Source organism: Taudactylus pleione, unplaced genomic scaffold (assembly GCF_031769625.1).
Source record: "Taudactylus pleione unplaced genomic scaffold, aTauple2 ptg000757l, whole genome shotgun sequence".
Taxonomy (NCBI): domain Eukaryota; kingdom Metazoa; phylum Chordata; class Amphibia; order Anura; family Myobatrachidae; genus Taudactylus; species Taudactylus pleione.
This window is the reverse complement of record NW_028285159.1, coordinates 5,056,627-5,073,246: the sequence shown is the minus strand read 5'-3', so window position 1 is coordinate 5,073,246 and position 16,620 is coordinate 5,056,627. Positions and strand designations below refer to the sequence as shown.

Sequence of the window (16,620 nt, the reverse complement as noted above, 5' to 3'; positions counted from 1 at the left end):
GGAATGCCTCCCGTCAGAAGCCGGCCCACTGACATCACTAGTGATGTCAGTGGGAGTGATTTTGGCTCTGATAGAGCCAAAATCACTCCGGAGCTTGCGGTTGAAAACCTCAACCGCAGGCTCCGGCTCGCAGTTTCGATGGTCGCGATGGTCAAGACCATCGCGGCCATCAAACTGCACGCTCGTATAGCCTGTGGGTGGTCACCCACAGCTATACGAGCGTCCAGGAGGACGCTCCATTTTCATGGAGGCCGGCCCTCATTCAGAGCGTGCGCTCTGCTCAGAGCGTACGGCTCTGAATGAGGGCCTAAGTGTGACTGTATGTGTGTGCTAAGTGTGACTGTGTGTGTGTGTGTGTGCTGACTAAGTGTGACTGTGTGTATGTGTGCTGACTAAGTGTGACTGTGTGTGTGTGTGCTGACTAAGTGTGACTTGGTGTGTATGCTGACTAAGTGTGAATGTATGTGTGTGTGCTAAGTGTGACTGTGTGTGTGAGTGTGTGTATATATATGGCTGCAGCTTCCGAACGAGCGGTACGTGGCTTATCCCCGGAGGATGAGGAGCGGCTGACGGTGTTTGCCAGGTATACTTACATTAAACCAAGTGGTACACAGCCCACTCAGTGTGATACACGGTACGAATGTTACATGTCTGCAGACAGGATTGTCGGTCTATGTTTTTATGACTAAGGGCCTGATTCAGACCCACTCGCGAGCGGCTGTCCGCTCGCAAGTGGGTCGATGTTATGGACTGAGCATGCGCACGATGGAGGGAGCTCCGTCGTGCGCATGCGCCAGACGCGACGAGCGAAGGAAAGTCCTTCGCTCGTTGTGTCTAATCAAAGGGGGCGTGCTGTCGATGTTGATTGACAGCACGCCCCCTTTGGTAGGCGTGCCGGGGGCGTGCCTCCCTGAAGGGGCGTTCCCACGGGAACGCCTCCCGTCAGAAGCCGGCCCACTGACATCACTAGTGATGTCAGTGGGAGTGATTTTGGCTCTGATAGAGCCAAAATCACTCCGGAGCTTGCGGTTGAAAACCTCAACCGCAGGCTCCGGCTCGCAATTTCGATGGTCGCGATGGTCTCGACCATCGCGGCCATCAAAATGCACGCTCGTATAGCCTGTGGGTGGTGACCCACAGCTATACGAGCGTCCAGAAGGACGCTCCATTTTCATGGAGGCCGGCCCTCATTCAGAGCGTGCGCTCTGCTCAGAGCGTACGGCTCTGAATGAGGGCCTAAGACTTTTATGCACTATGGAGCGCCCCCTTTATTCTATATATTAACAGATTATATATATATATATATATATATATTATATATATATATATATATATATATATATATATTTATTTATATATATTAGGGATGTGTGCCAGACCATTGGATTTGGATTTGGTTCTAATTCGTCGTCCGGCTTTGGATTTGGATTGTTTTACAAAAATTGACAAAACAAGCTAAAATCACATGAATTGGTCTTTTTTTTTCTTCCTAGAGTATTATTAACCTCAATAACATTAATTTCCAGTCAATCTAGACCACCTCACAGCTGATAATATTGTTTTCAACATTATTGGCCAAAGGTTGCAGTGAGCTGACTGGTTACTAAGCGACAAAGCAGCGGCACAACGACACAGACACCACAGTATAAAGCACATCTATGACACATTGCCACACAGCAGTGGCAGAAATGAAAAGTAGTGCACCCACCCAGTGGGGTACGGCCAGCAGAGTCACAGTACTTGTTTACATAGTGGGCTACGGCCCAAGGAGTCACAGTGCACAATCTTATTCACATTACACCGCACATAGGGCCTGATTCACATTACACCATAAAGTAGTGTCTCTTATTTATGTTACGACACACAGTAGTGCCCCTTTTACACAATGCCCACAGCAGTGACCCTTTTACACAATGCCCACAGAAGTGCCCCTTTTACACAATGCCCGCAGTAGTGGTGTCCCTTACACAATGCCCCCAGCAGTGGTGCCCCCTATGCAGTCCCCTTAGTAGTAGGGTCCCCTATGCAGTGCCCCCAGTAGAATGCCCCCCAGTAGTATGCCCCCCATTAGCAGGCCCCCCCAGTAGAATGCCCCCTGTTAGCTGGCCCCCCAGTAGTATGCCCTCCCAATAGTATGCCCCCCATTAGCAGCCGCCCCAGTAGTAGGCCCCCCGTAGTACTATAGCCCCCGCAGTAGTAGGCTGCCCCAGTAGCAGGCCGCCCCAGTAGTAGGCTGCCCCAGTAACAGGCCCCCCCAGTAGTAGGCCCCCCCAGTAGTATGTCCCCCCCAGTAGTATGTCCCCCCCAGTAGTATGGCCCCCCCAGTAGTATGGCCCCCCAGTAGCAGGCCCCCCAAAGTAGTAGGCCCCCCCGTAGTATTGCCCCCCAGTAGTATGCCCCCCCAGTAGTATGGCCCCCCCAGTAGTAAGCCCCCCCCAGTAGTAGGCCCCCCCCAGTAGCAGGCCCCTCAGTAGTATGCCCCCTCCACTAGCAGACCCCCCCAGTAGCAGAACCCCCCAGTAGTGTGGCCCCCCCAGTAGCAGACCCCCCCAGTAGCGCCCCCGGCCCTTGCACAAGTAAAAAAAAAAAAACTTACCTGTATCCCCGCTCCCGCGCCGTCCGCTCTGAATCCACGGGCTGAGGAGGGAGCCGGAAGACGGAGCTCCTGAGTGAGCTCCAGCCGGCTCCCTCCGTGCAGCAGCCAATGAGAGTCTGTGTGACTCTCATTGGCTGCTGTAACAAACACACAGCTGCCGCTGGCGGCTGTGTGTTTGTTCTGTGTAGGGCAGAGCGCTATCACAGCGGTCTGCCCTACACAATAGGAGCCCTGATGTCGGATTCTCTAGCGAGAATCTAGCGGTGTGTGTGTGTTCGAAGTAGACATTTTGATGTGGGGGTATGGAAATATCAGGGGGGCTTTACTTAGGCAGGCCCAAATCCTGAGCCCCCTGATATCTCCATACCCCCACTTCCTCTTAAATACAGCACACATTCCTTCACCTCACAGTCACAGCACACCACACACCATAGCTCATAGCATACTTCACACCACAGCACACTGCCCACCTCACCCTGCTCTGCTCTGGTGACCGGGTACGCGCGCGCTCCCTTCCCTGGGCCCTTCCCCAATCTTTCTCCTTGGTGGCACTGGCATTTTGAATTCAGTGCCGGCTGTGAGCAAATGACAGCTCGCGGACTAGCAGCCAATTAGTGGCGGCCACGTGGCCGCCTCTGATTGGCTGCCGGTCCGTTAACCTTGATTGGCTCGCGGCTGGAGCCAAATTTAAACATGCAGCTGCTTGGTGACCGGCGCTGAGACAGTGATAGTCCCAGCGCCGGTCTCCTCTGATTGGCTGCCGCTCCACTAGCCATGATTGATTCGCAGCCAAAGATAAATTTAAATAAGCAGAGAGCAACCGCTTGTCGACCGGCACTGGGACAGTCCTAGTGCCGGACAGGTGCTGAAGTGAAGTGACAGCATGACATACCATTTCATACCAGCACACTTCAAGCACTGTATATATGTATATGTGTAATATATATATATATATATATATATATATATATACACACATATATATTGTCATTGAACAGAAGGTGAAAAACAAGCGCCTTATAGTGTAATAAATTCAATGTCATTGAAGTAAAGAAAAGATAATTATTATGTGTACCATATAGGTTAAAAAAATCAGGCATGTAGTAGTTTACTGTGGTATACCCCCCCCAACATTATTGTTATGGCCATTTTTAAAATTGCATTCGCCGGTAGAAAAGCTGGGCCACTTGCTCTGGTTTGCCCCCCAGGCTGAAAGTTGCCAGCCAGCCCCTGCTTAGGGCTCTATTTATTAGCATTATTTTTACTAAAATAAAGTGAAAAAGGGTGTTCTCACACCCTTTTCACATTATTTTAGTATCACCTATAGTTATTACAGGGCAATTGGAGTAGAATTCGTAAAATTCTACTTCAACCCCTAAGTATCACTTATTTTTAGAAAGCAGATCGCATTTCCCATAATTGTAATGAGAAATGTGATCCGACCAGAGGGCCTGATTCAGAGCCAGACGCTCTGAACGAGCGCCCGCTCTGAATCAGGGCGTGTTTTTTTTTTTTTGGAGTGTCCTCCTGGACGCTCGCATAGCTGTTACCACCCACAGCTTATGTGAGCGCCCATGATGATGGTCGTGATGGTCAAGACCATCGCGACCATCGGGATTGCGACGAGACCCTGTGGTAGGGTCTCGGTGACCGCAAGTCCTGGAGTGATTTTGGCTCTATCAGAGCCCAAATCACTCCCACTGACATTATTAGTGATGTCAGTGGGGCCGGACCCAGACGGTAGGCGTTCCCATGGGAACGCCTCCGTCTGACAGCCACGCCCCCAGCACGCCCACCAAAGGGGGCGTGCTGTCACTCAACATCGACAGCACACCCCCTTTGGTGCGAGACCCAAAGCGACAGCTTGGCTGTCGCTATCTGGGTCTCGCGCATGCGCACGACGGAGCATGCGCACTAGGGCACCATCGACCCGCTTGCGAGCGCTCAGCGCTCGCGAGTGGGTCTGAATCAGGCCCTGAGTTACTAAAAATAAAATGTGAAAAATACCGGGGAAAGCCCTGTGATAATAACGCCACCTGGAGGTGGCGTTATCCAGTGTCTCCCCCGGTTACCGGGCTCCTACTCTGTTCCAAAAGGCAGAGCAGAGCACGGAGCCGGTCCCAGTGATCAGCTGTGTGGTCTAAACAGACCGCAAGCTGATCTCTAAATAAAAAAATAAAAAAAGTAAAAAAAAAATTAGCTTACCTGACTCCATGGACCGGTGATCTGGGCTCCGGTGATGTTCTCCCTCCGGTCAGCTGGTCTACCATGGTGCACTGCGGCCCGGTCATCAGGCGATCGGGTCCCCGTGCAGTATGGGATGTCAGTACAGTATAGGATATCAGCTGACCGGAGGCATGGAAGACATCACCGATGACTGCAGGTAAGTGCTATTAAGGGAGGGGGGGTCGCGGGGGGGGGCAATCGTGGGGGGTGGGGCTTAACAACAGGGGCGGGGCTTAGCGCCGGGGGGGTAGCAGTGGTGGTCGGTCAGCCGGGCACTTTGTCACAGTATTTGTCATCGGGCTTGCGACGAGACCCTTGTGGTAGGGTCTCGTGGCCGCAAGCCCCAGAGAGATGTTGACTCTAACAGAGCCGGAATCTCTCCACTGACATCACTGGTGATGTCAGTGGGGCCGCCCCCAAACGGCAGGCGTCCTCATGGGAACGCCTCCGTTTGGGCAGCCACCCCCCCAGCCCGCCCACCAAAGGGGGCGAGCTGTCACTCAACATTGACAGCTCGCCCCCTTTGGTACGAGACCCGGAGCGACGGATTGCCCGTCGCTAGCCGATCTCGCTCATGCGCACGACAGAGCCGGCTCCTTCGTGCGACATGCGCTGTGGGCCACCATCTACCCGGTTGCGAGCGCTCAGCGCTTGCGACGGGGTCTGAATCAGGCCCTATGTCTGATCATGATAGGATCGAATAAAAGTTACGTTTTAAGTAAAGAGTGCCCCCAAACAAGAGTCTTCTTTTCCTTGTATTTTTGCTGTTTGTCCTTCTGACTCTTTGGGAGCACCGCCGGATACACATATAATAATAAATCAAAAATAAAATAAAAAAATATGAAATATAATTTTTTTTTAAATTGTAATAACAAACACCGTCTCTGGAAATATTTATCAATACAGACGGAGTAACTACCGGCCTTAATGATCACCACATTAATATAGCATGCTAACACTTGTGCATAGACCACCCTTAAAACTATAATAGATTGCTAGACTCTTCAAGGAGTCAGGCAGATTGCTACTATTTCAGGGAGTCTCCCTGACAATCAGGGAGAGTTGGCAAGTATGGTCCAATATCCGCCAATAATGCAGTGGGTTTCAGACAGTTAATTGAGGTCCTGTGTCCCCTCTACCTAATCCCATCTGGATTCCAATACACTAGAAGAGCAATTCCTAACGTGGCAGCAGCCCCTTGATAAACAACACAGCACCCCTGTATGGACAACAAAGTACCCCTGTGGAGTAAGGAGGGACCACCTGTAGAGTCCCAAATACGTGGATGATAAACTGCGGTCTGGCCGGCAGTGTCACCGAACAATAATAGCATAGCTACTAGCTACACAAAAAAATCTAAACAGATTTTTTTTTTTTTTTGTGGAATGAAAATTTTATTTAACTTTTATTTTTTTAACACTGGGGAAGAGCACCTCTGGACGAGGCAGCAGCCGCTTGATGAACAACAGAGCACCCCTGCGGAGCAGCGGAGTAAGGAGGGACCACCTGCAGAGTCACAAGTATGTGGATGATAAACTGTGGTCTGGCCGGCAGTGTCACCGAACAATAGTAGCGCAGCTACAGTAGCACACACAAAAACAAAAAATCAAAACAGATTTATTTTTTTTTTGGAATGATAATTTTATTTAACTTTTAGTTTTTTTTAACACTGGGGAAGAGCACCCCTGGTTTGACAGAGCACCCCTGGGCAACACAGCACCCCTTTATGTACTGCAGCCCAAGCCTCTTGGTGGACAGGACAACACAGCAGCACCCCTTTATGTACTGCAGCCCCCCTTTATGTACTACAGCCCCAGCCCATTTATGGACAACACAGAAGCCCCCCTTTATGTACTGCAGCACCCCTTTATGTACTACTTCCCAAGCCCGACAACACAGAACCTTTGAACAACAGCAGCACAGACCCCCAGCCCAACAACACTGCACCCTTGAACAGACAGAGCACGTCTGTTCTGCACACTCTACAGCCGAAGTGAAAATGGCGCCGATCACTGGGGCCTTTATAGAATCCAAAACCCATGAGAATCCGACAGCGGGAGGATGGCGTTTTGCCTCGTTTTTGGATCAGAGTCAGGAGGGAAAACCCGAGCCGGACTCTGGTCCGAGCTCGGATTGCGAAGTTCGGGTGGGTCCGGTTTTCTGAGAACCGGACCCGCTCATCTCTACTTTTTATGTGATGCTGTCATCTAGTTACACTAGAGGCAGCCATTTTGTGGGCTGGGCCAAGTTAGGTGAGATATCAGCCTATGAATTTATTAGGAATTAGTGACATGACAGAATTATGAAGAACTTTGTGCCTTACATCTCAAAAATTTCATTATAAACTCAAGAGACCGATTAAGACCCCATGGGGTCCTATGCAAGATACTGTCTGAAAGAATAAATGTTTTAAGGCATTCACTAGTACCTTTCCATCATACCACTGTACAGGGCCAGGTACAGAGGGGTGACGTGGGCATGAGAATGGGGGAGAGGCAACACCATATCTGCAATTTCGGCTACCATCTGCAAGATTGCACTAATCTGATCCCTCCCCATTTTCTTTTGGTCTTCATAGGCTTCTATTAGGCTATGCCATCTATAGCTGGCACTGCCTATCGGGTTCAAGGAGCTTGGTGCATATAGATAATGCGGTCAAACCACCAAAAGCTGCATTTTCGGGGGTTTGACCGCATTTTTAGCTTTGAAGCTTCCAGCCCTTAGTGTTGATGTGTGCAGGCAAACATCGCCACTAATTGACTACCCCCTTAGACTAGTCTCACGTGTGGTTGAACAATAAAAGACTGTCAAAGGAATGTGAGCTGGGTCCTGATGTAGAAGATCCATACTGTATGTAACAGAGATGCAGCATGAACTGCAATGAAAAGTATAGACACTGGCAGGGGTGGTTTGGGTGCACACACTTCCTCCTTCATAAATGGAACAAAGCTCTTGAACGTTGCTGTGATTGTCTAAGTCCAGACAATACAATACAATCGCCCCAAATTGCCAGTGTCCCACCAGAATCAGGACAATTGGCACGATTTCTCTCAACGAACCCTGTATTAAAGAAACAGCCTTCACATTTAATAGAGATTACCCAATGTATTAATAGCCCCACAATATATCAGTCCCATCAACTGTACATTACATGAATAAATCGCACATATAAGAACAAGCCAACACATTACATCAATAATATCCACCAGTCTCCCCACATAACATTTATACCCTCCACCATACAACATATACATTAACACTCCACATACACCAAACCTCACATAACCTAAATACCCCTAATGAGGCCCCATATCATGTTAATCCCCCCCCACACACACACATTAGCCCCCACACAGACACAACAGCCCTCACGTGACATTAAGACGCAGTGATGCAGAATAAGGACTTGGTAGGACCCTAGCAGCATAATGATTTATTACAAGTGGTCCTGTTGTGGTCCTGTTGTTGGACATGGCGAGGACTAGATGACTGTCTATCATGTTTTTATAATTAAAAGTCACAGATTTGAAAGAGCATGTACTTCACACAACTGTATACTCTTAGGACTTACAGTTCTTGAAAACGTTCTATAGATTTACTGGTCTCCGCAAATATGAAATCATATTAATATAGCTACAGTTCTTTATGTAGGTGGAAATGCATGACCATGAAAGTAAGATAATTGAGTGTCCTGGGGGCTTATTATGACTACAATTACTGACAATTTATTGTCAGTAATTGTCAGTAATTGTAGTCATTTTACAGTCCTTAATTTTTATCATTAATAATTAGTGTTAAAGCTTTTCCAGGGCCAGCGTGTTAATGCTATTAAACTAAATCCATATTTTCTCTTTCTTTATGTACTGATAAATTTGCCTGTCAAATTACATCACTATTTTATTGTGTTCATAATCATTATAAACAGGTTTCCCTGGCCGATCTGTCCAATTATAAAATCACCAGGACACAATAGAATACGTTTTAATAAATCACTGAACAGCTGCTGTGTTGGTCAGATGCGTGCATAAAATGCCTATTACTGAAAGCCAGTGACTGTTTGCTGTAGTCAGGGAATATGAAGCCAGTTTTAAAAGGTCAAGACATTTTCCTGGCAAATTATATGCCATTATCGAAATATAGAACATTTTTACTTAGAAACATTTCAGTAACACTATGCTAACAAATGCCTTTGTGAAAACACAAAACTCCACTTTTTTCCTGAGCAACCCTATAGGAATCATAATAATCTTAACCATACTGTAGATCGAATTCAGAACAAAAGCATACCTCCCAACAATCCCGATTACAGCAAGACAGTGCTGTTATGGAGGCTCTGACGCACCGCCACAATTGGGACTGCACATCCCAGAAAACCCACAGAGGTGTTTCAGTGCATCAAATGCAATAGTCATTCTGGTGTGACAAATGACAATGCCCCTGTGATATATGGTGAAGTCCGCCTTGTTTTTAAGTATGTTAATTGATGGCACCAAAGTAATAATCACATGTGAAGTTGCAGTAAGTAACACCATAATAGTAAACAGGACACAGTCCAATCAAATAAGTAACAGTATTATGCATCTGCTAATAAACACTGTACTCAGAAGATGGTACCTTTAAATTAATTTTCCATTTCAGTTAGGGGTGTGGAGCCATGGGTGTACCCAGCAGTTTACAGTTGCCGGGGGTTGCTGATACCAATAGTGCCAGACCTTAAAACACTATTTTCTATATATTTTACAACAACCTCAAAACCCACCAGGGGGGATATTTAATAAAGGTCGATATTGGTTGATTATTGGTCGATATTGTATTTCAGGATCTAAAGCATACATTTACTAAAAGATGATTTTTTTTATTTTTTTTTTATTATTAAACAATGTCAAAAATCATCTGTTAGTCAATGTGTGATTTAAAAATTTTACTGAAAGTTTATTTTTGGTCAATTTTGTGTTTCATGGTCGTAATCACACATTTACTGGGAGATTATTTTTTGACATTGTTTAAAAAAAAAAAAAGATGTAAATATGTGATTTAGACCCTGAAACACAAAATCGATCAAAAATCGACCCAACATGAACCAAAAATTGACCAAAATTGACTTTTGGTAAATATACCCCTTGGTGTCTTATGATGAGCCCCGGTGCTATCACTGTTTTGGTGGCCTGATTCCTCTTTGGATTTGAGGGACCCCAGCACTGCAGGTTTTCCTGCTATAATATGACGAGGTAAGCATTTTATAGCTTCGCCTCTATACATTAAAGGTAACTAGCCCAGACTACGAGTGCTGGTAGTTAATTCACTTTTTGGGGTGGTGTTGGATCTTTGCACCAGACCTCCAGCACCTGCAAGACATATGCCTCCTTGTGGGCATACATATTTCTGCATCCAGGTCTACCTCTCATTTACTTTGATGATTGTACATCCCTTTCCTCCCCCTTTCAGCCTCACTATTCAGAAGAAACTCTATAATTTGACGGACTTACTGTATGTGATTGTGTATGCTTCTTTGACGCAAAGAAAAAGTGCCAAGGTGCATATCGGTATTGCTGATAATCTGTTCAATAAATGTGATGTGTGTGGTGTCAAATTTACATTAGTATTCCACTGATAAACTGTCATGAGAGAGGGTAACTAATAACTGATTATCGAGTGATGCATCTTTGGTGAGATTTGCAGTTTGGATGTGCATATTTTACACCAAAAAAAACACAGACAAGCTAACGCTACATGAGTCCTGAATTTCTTACAAATAAACAGTTTTTATGGATACTAAATGAAATGAGTGAACTTCTTAAAACTAGACACTAAACAACAGTATACAACTGTTAGTGCCAGCTTTGTTTTACAGAGACATTGACAAATGGTTCTATAATAGGCTCATGCATTAACCATGACAAAATGGGCAAATGTCCTCCAGTCATTTTTCATCAGGTATTGTTCTATGTCTATTTAAAGTCCATTTGAGCTTCATTTGCATAATGTGACTTCATTATGTGACATAATTGCCTCAGAAAACATTACAAGTCACTTGTACACTGTCTGCTGCCTACTCTATACATGGGACAGCCACACTGTCCATATAGACAGTCTGCTGCCTTCTCTATACACAGCACTGTCACGCTGTCCATATACAAAGTCTGCTGCCTACACTATACACAATACTGTCACACTGTCCATATAACATAGCTCCTGGGTTGTTGGAAAATCAATCCCAAAGAAAATGTAGTTCAATTAAATCATGATAAACACAATTGATATGTTTATTGTAACAATACAAAAAAAGTCTCGTTTTAAGATATTCTGCCTAGAGAGAATATTTCAGAGGATCTGCTAGAATTTGATGGGAAACATGTACAGTAAACAAGTACAATAACTAAAAATTTCATAGAATACATCATTACTTTCTAACACAATTAAGAGTTTATTAGAAATAAAACTTTATTTGTTACATATAAATATAAAAAGAAAAACAGTAAACATTTAAAAGTAGTTATTACCAAGTGACTCTACTCTTCCTAGTCTGTGTGTGCTGTTATGGTGTTTATTTTGGGATCTCAATCATATATTTAGTATGTTGCCCTAACTAAACTCATGTTATCCCACTTAATCAATTGATTAGCAAAAAATGTTTCATGTGAATCTCTTCAAATTCAAATACAGGTAGTCGCGCTCCCATAGTTTATTTTCATCTCACAGTAACTGCTTAATAATTGGATCTATCATCATTTCTCCTTTCCTAAGAAGACCAGCACTTTTTGGATCATACATAAATCAAAAGTAATATTTGTTATAGTGCAATGGCAACAAATTCATAATCAATTAACTTTTGTTTTGAAATGTTTGGTCAGAATTCCACAAAACATAGGGGAGATTTATGAAATCTTGGAGAGAAATAAAATGGAAAGATAAAGTACCAACCAATCAGCTTCTAACTGTCATTTTCTAGCACAGCGTGTAAAATTAAGTTGATTGGTTGGTATTTTATCTCTCCCCACTTTCTCTCTCTCCAAACTTTGATAAATCTCCCCCCATAATATTATATATAGTATAGTGCAGTATTTTCACACTCAGCACAATTGGAGCGATAAGACAAAGCTTTGGATGGAATATCAGAATAGTAGAGTAGAGAGAAAGTAACTTACCACATTGCTGCACGTTCTGTACCGTATGTTCCGACCTTCACAGCTTCTGTAGGGAATATTACAAATTAGCGTGGATATCCGCAACTGCATCTCTCATACCATTTAAATAAGTATATAAAAGATTTCCAATCCCTTTTAACACTGATGTTTTTTTTTTATAGTTGGCAACACTTATAAGTATATTATAGAGGGATGTGGAATGAATTGGGCAGATAAGTGTGTAGTAGTGAGACTGAAGTATCCAAATGTCTCGTCTGGTCCCAGGTAAAAAAAACACCCCCAAAACACTCTTTTTAGCTTTAGGTAAAACCTCCTCAATCTGAACAGAATCAGGATCTTTGGGATAATATCTGAGAATGACTGCTACCTCCCTTTGAAGACTAAGAGGCCTTTTTATTCATAACCGTGCCAGTGCCGCAATTATTAATAGTCTGTCTCGTGACTGACTTTTTCATTTTTTACAGAAATGTCCCTGCTATGTACTAACTGTAACTCGCAGGGACAGCGGCAGCTAACATTTTTTAAAGACTCCTCCACAGAATCTGACACTGCAAGAGAGGGATCTTAAGATCTCTCTCCTGCAAGAATGCCTTCATTGGCATAAAGCGGTTTACGCCATCTGAGGATGGAGTAAACCAAAGGGGCCAACTCTGAAAACAAGTATCTAGAAAAGACCGCAGCAGACTTTGGAGATATGTGCCGTGATTTCCTGACTTCAATGGGGGCTGCTATTTCTCCAGAGTGCAAAACATTCCAGAGCTTGGCCCCAGTAGCTAACGCCATGTTTAGCTGGTGTGAGCCATTATAGCATATAGGCAACTTACTGCAAAAGTTACTGGGATAGGGATCCTCCAGAACCCTCCCCAGTAATGGCCACTCTCACATTGGTGGTCTAATGACAGTGTGTGTGCGGTAGCCACCGGGGATCCCACAGCACAAAAAGTAAAGTGTTAAATATGCCCCTAAATGTTCACACTAAGAGGGTTATTCATTATTAGAACCTGATGGCCCCACATTAATTAAGTGTACAACTCACTGATAGTTGCAGCAGTGGATGCCATGGTACCAGAGCAATCCAATATTGCTTCGGTTCTGGGACAGCTGCTCTGAAAAGTAGCCGCCTGGCAATTCCTACAGCTGGGTACACACTATGCGATCCATTGATCGATATATCGTTCCGACGCAGATTGGAATGATATATTGTGTGGATTGCATAGTGTGTGTACACATGATCGCACGTGCCCACAGTCCGTTCATCGCATTGTCCCATCTGCTGTGCTGCATCAGCAGATGGGACGTGTGTGTGTGTGTACGGACAGAGTGATGTATTGCTCCATGGCATTGTCCCGTTGCTGGGTATACACATCGTGTAGTGTGTACCCAGCATTAGAAACACACTTTTGCTGCAAAGGTGAGAGTGTGTCCATTGGTGAGTACTGTGCGAGGCTGGATGTAGAACAGCTGGAGGTGGGGATGTACTCTATAATGCGATTATATCAGGGCCAGAACAAAGACCCCGATCCTGCCATGACTTATAAAGTGAAAAGCAGAGTAACACACATTGGGCTCTGGGGACGTCAGCTAGGGTGGTGCTACTGAGGACTAGGTACTGTAACTAAGTCATCTACAGAAATAAAAAAAACTGTGTGTGTGTATACAGGTTTATGTACTGTATTTCCATATATCGTTTAACTGTGTCAACATTTAACATATGTGAGCATTACATCTTTTAAGAGCTTTTTGTTCCATATGACAAATTATGCCTGCATCAATTTTCACAGTCCTGGGTGCTGCAAAAGAATTAAAACACGCTTGCATACTGATACTAGTAAGCCATGTTTCAAAAGTTATAAAATACACCACTACTTGCACAAAATTATTATGTTGTAAGTAAAATACATAAATTTCTAAATGATTTGTTTTTAGATTGTTTATAAATTAAGTTGTACTCATCACATGGCATGTTCCAATTGGGGAAGGTGTGGGACATTCTGCAGTGTTATTGGTCATTGCCCTTAGATTAGCTTTTCTTATAGGGAACTCCAACAGCCAATCACTAAACAAAGAGTAAGAAAAAACAACCATACTGGAGCACTGAAATTACTCACAGCTGAGGACAGAGATAATTCTGTACATATCTGTTTGCTGGACTGTGCATGACAACATGATTTGTGTACTTACTGTACGTTAAACCGATTTCTAAGATTTCTTTTGGGGGACACTGCTACTATGGGCTATAGATGCCATTTAAGAACTGAGTTAATTGAACAATGCAACTTCACAGGCTCCTCACCTCTATATCACCCATCCAATTGACTTTTAGGTAATGATTAGAAAACCTTATATGGTAAAAGACTGAAACAACAAAGCAGAGCAAACATAAAGTTGGGTATAAGCTATAAATTCTAAGGAATGTTATGGGAGAGAGCACAGTGTACCCAAAAAGGAATCAGGGGAATGGATTTAATGTAGTTACAAATAACCTCTATTCTCTATCATACCATTTTTGGGACACTGCTACCTTGAGCATGTTCCAAAGCAGTTCCTAGTGGAGGATATCCTCGCTCAGACGTAGCTGTGTGCAAAACCTTCCTTCCAGCACTAGCAGCTCTGGAGGCACAAATATTGAGCAGTAAAATATTCTGAAAGTAGGGACAGAGGACCAGTTTGCTGTCTGAACACAACTGCACAGCCAAAACCTCATGCCGCCCAAGCAGCACACTCCAAATTGGCAGAGTGAGCCTTAATATTATCAGGAACTAGCTTGCCTACACTGATGTAAGCCTGTTAAATTGAAGCTCTAGGGGTCTTCATCCTTTAGTCCTCCATCTGCTGAGGAACTACACATCCCAGCATGCCCTGCCACCATTTAGATATAACAGCATGCTAAAAATGTTGCAGGGCATCAAAGGTTGAAGACCCATAAAATCTAGTAAAAGTTTAATTTGTTACTGGAAAACCCCTCTTCTGCATGTTATAAAGCACCAGAAGATTATCTGTTATAGACAAAGATGAAATTCTGATTAACAAATAAAGACTAGTCCCTATTGGCTGAAGAGAAGGGATAAGAAAGTCCTGATTCAAGTAGAATGTAGACATGAACTTCGGGTAGAAATATGGCCTGGTACTGTACATAGGACAGCCCTGTCATCATGGAATACAAGAGAACTAAATTAAGAAACTCTCTTTGAAGTGGAGATAGCCATATACAGAATCTAAGCTTGATAGACTCTTTCAAAGTTATAGCTCAGAGGAAAATAATTCTAAGTTACAAGAAACTATAGGATGTACACAGAGGTTATTTATGAAGGACTCCCAGTAAGAAAGTCAGAGCATCCAGAATATGAGCACGTTTCTTCCGAAATAGACAGAGCTGAGATCTGGACTTTAAGAGAACTCAATCTGAAGCCACTATTAAAACCATCTTGTAAAAAGGATAACAGAGGTAGCAAATGTAACTACTAAACCTTTTTTTACAGTAAACAAATGAAGTCTATACTCTTTGGTAACTTTTGGGAGATACCAGCTTCAATGCTTTAAGCATTGTCTGAGTGGTCTTCTCAGAAAGTTCCAAAGCTCAAAGGATCATTACCTCAACAGCCATGCCGTTAAAGTCACCTGAGGTAAGTTGAGCAGAAGGGGATGTAGTTATATTGCCGGCCGCCGGCATCCCGCGGCATACCAAACTGCAGGAATCCCGAAAGTCTCCACTCGGGTAAGTATACTATTTTCTCCAAGGATGGGGGAGTTTAGGGTTAGGCACCCCCCCGGGAGGGTTAGGGGGGAGGTTAGGGTTAGGCACCACTAAAGGAGGGTTAGGATTTGGGGGGAGGTAGGTTAGCATACTTAGCAGCCCCAGTCGGGATATTTAGTCATCGGGCTTCCGGCTTCGGTATTTATAAATTTATTACCAGTTATTATATAGTGCATACGTATTCCGCAGCGCTTTACAGAGAATATTTGGCCATTCACATCAGTCCCTGCTTCAGTGGAGCTTACAGTCTATAATTACACATATCTACACACTAGGGTTCATTGTGTACATAATATATGTATATATATATATATATATAAATATATAAATATATATATACACACACATATATATATTGGTTGGATATGGGATGCCAGCAATCTCAATACCGACAGCAGCATCCCGACAGTCAGAGTCCCGACCAAACTACAGATGTGTCCTGCTACATCTTTGCAGATCGCGCTAAAAACGTGCACCACGCGATTACCTGCAGCAGCATAAGCTACGGTACGCTATGGCGCCCACTGCGATCGCACCATGCATTCCTATGGAGGCGCGGGTGCAAACACAGTGTGTATCTGCTGGCAGGCACACGCCTTGCGCGGCACGATTCGCTACGTACGCAGCAAAGATGTAGCAGGACACATCTGTAAGTAAGTACCCTAAACCCCCCCACTGCCAAACCCCAACCCTCCCCCCACTGCAGCATAACCCACCCCACATGCAACCAAACCTTCCCCCCACCCCGCAGCTTAACCTTAACCCTCCCCCAAGTGCCTGACACTTAATGCTAAACCTAACCCTCCCCCTAACCCTAATACTTATCGTTGGGATGCTGGTGGTCGGGACTCTGACTGCTGTCGGGATTCCGGCGCTGGTATTCTGAGCTCTGACATCAC

The 16,620-nt window shown here is 44.6% G+C and overlaps 1 protein-coding gene across 2 annotated transcripts in view; it reads right to left on the bottom strand.

Moving 5' to 3' along the window:
• The window catches only part of LOC148477034 (ADAMTS-like protein 1), a 372,270-nt gene that overhangs the window by 247,466 nt on the left and 108,184 nt on the right, over positions 1-16,620 (bottom strand). For both annotated transcript variants that reach the window (XM_088457315.1, XM_088457316.1), the window contains exon 3: positions 11,968-12,013. In XM_088457315.1, the coding sequence (XP_088313441.1) occupies positions 11,968-12,013 (46 nt within the window). The remainder of the gene's footprint in view (positions 1-11,967; positions 12,014-16,620) is intronic.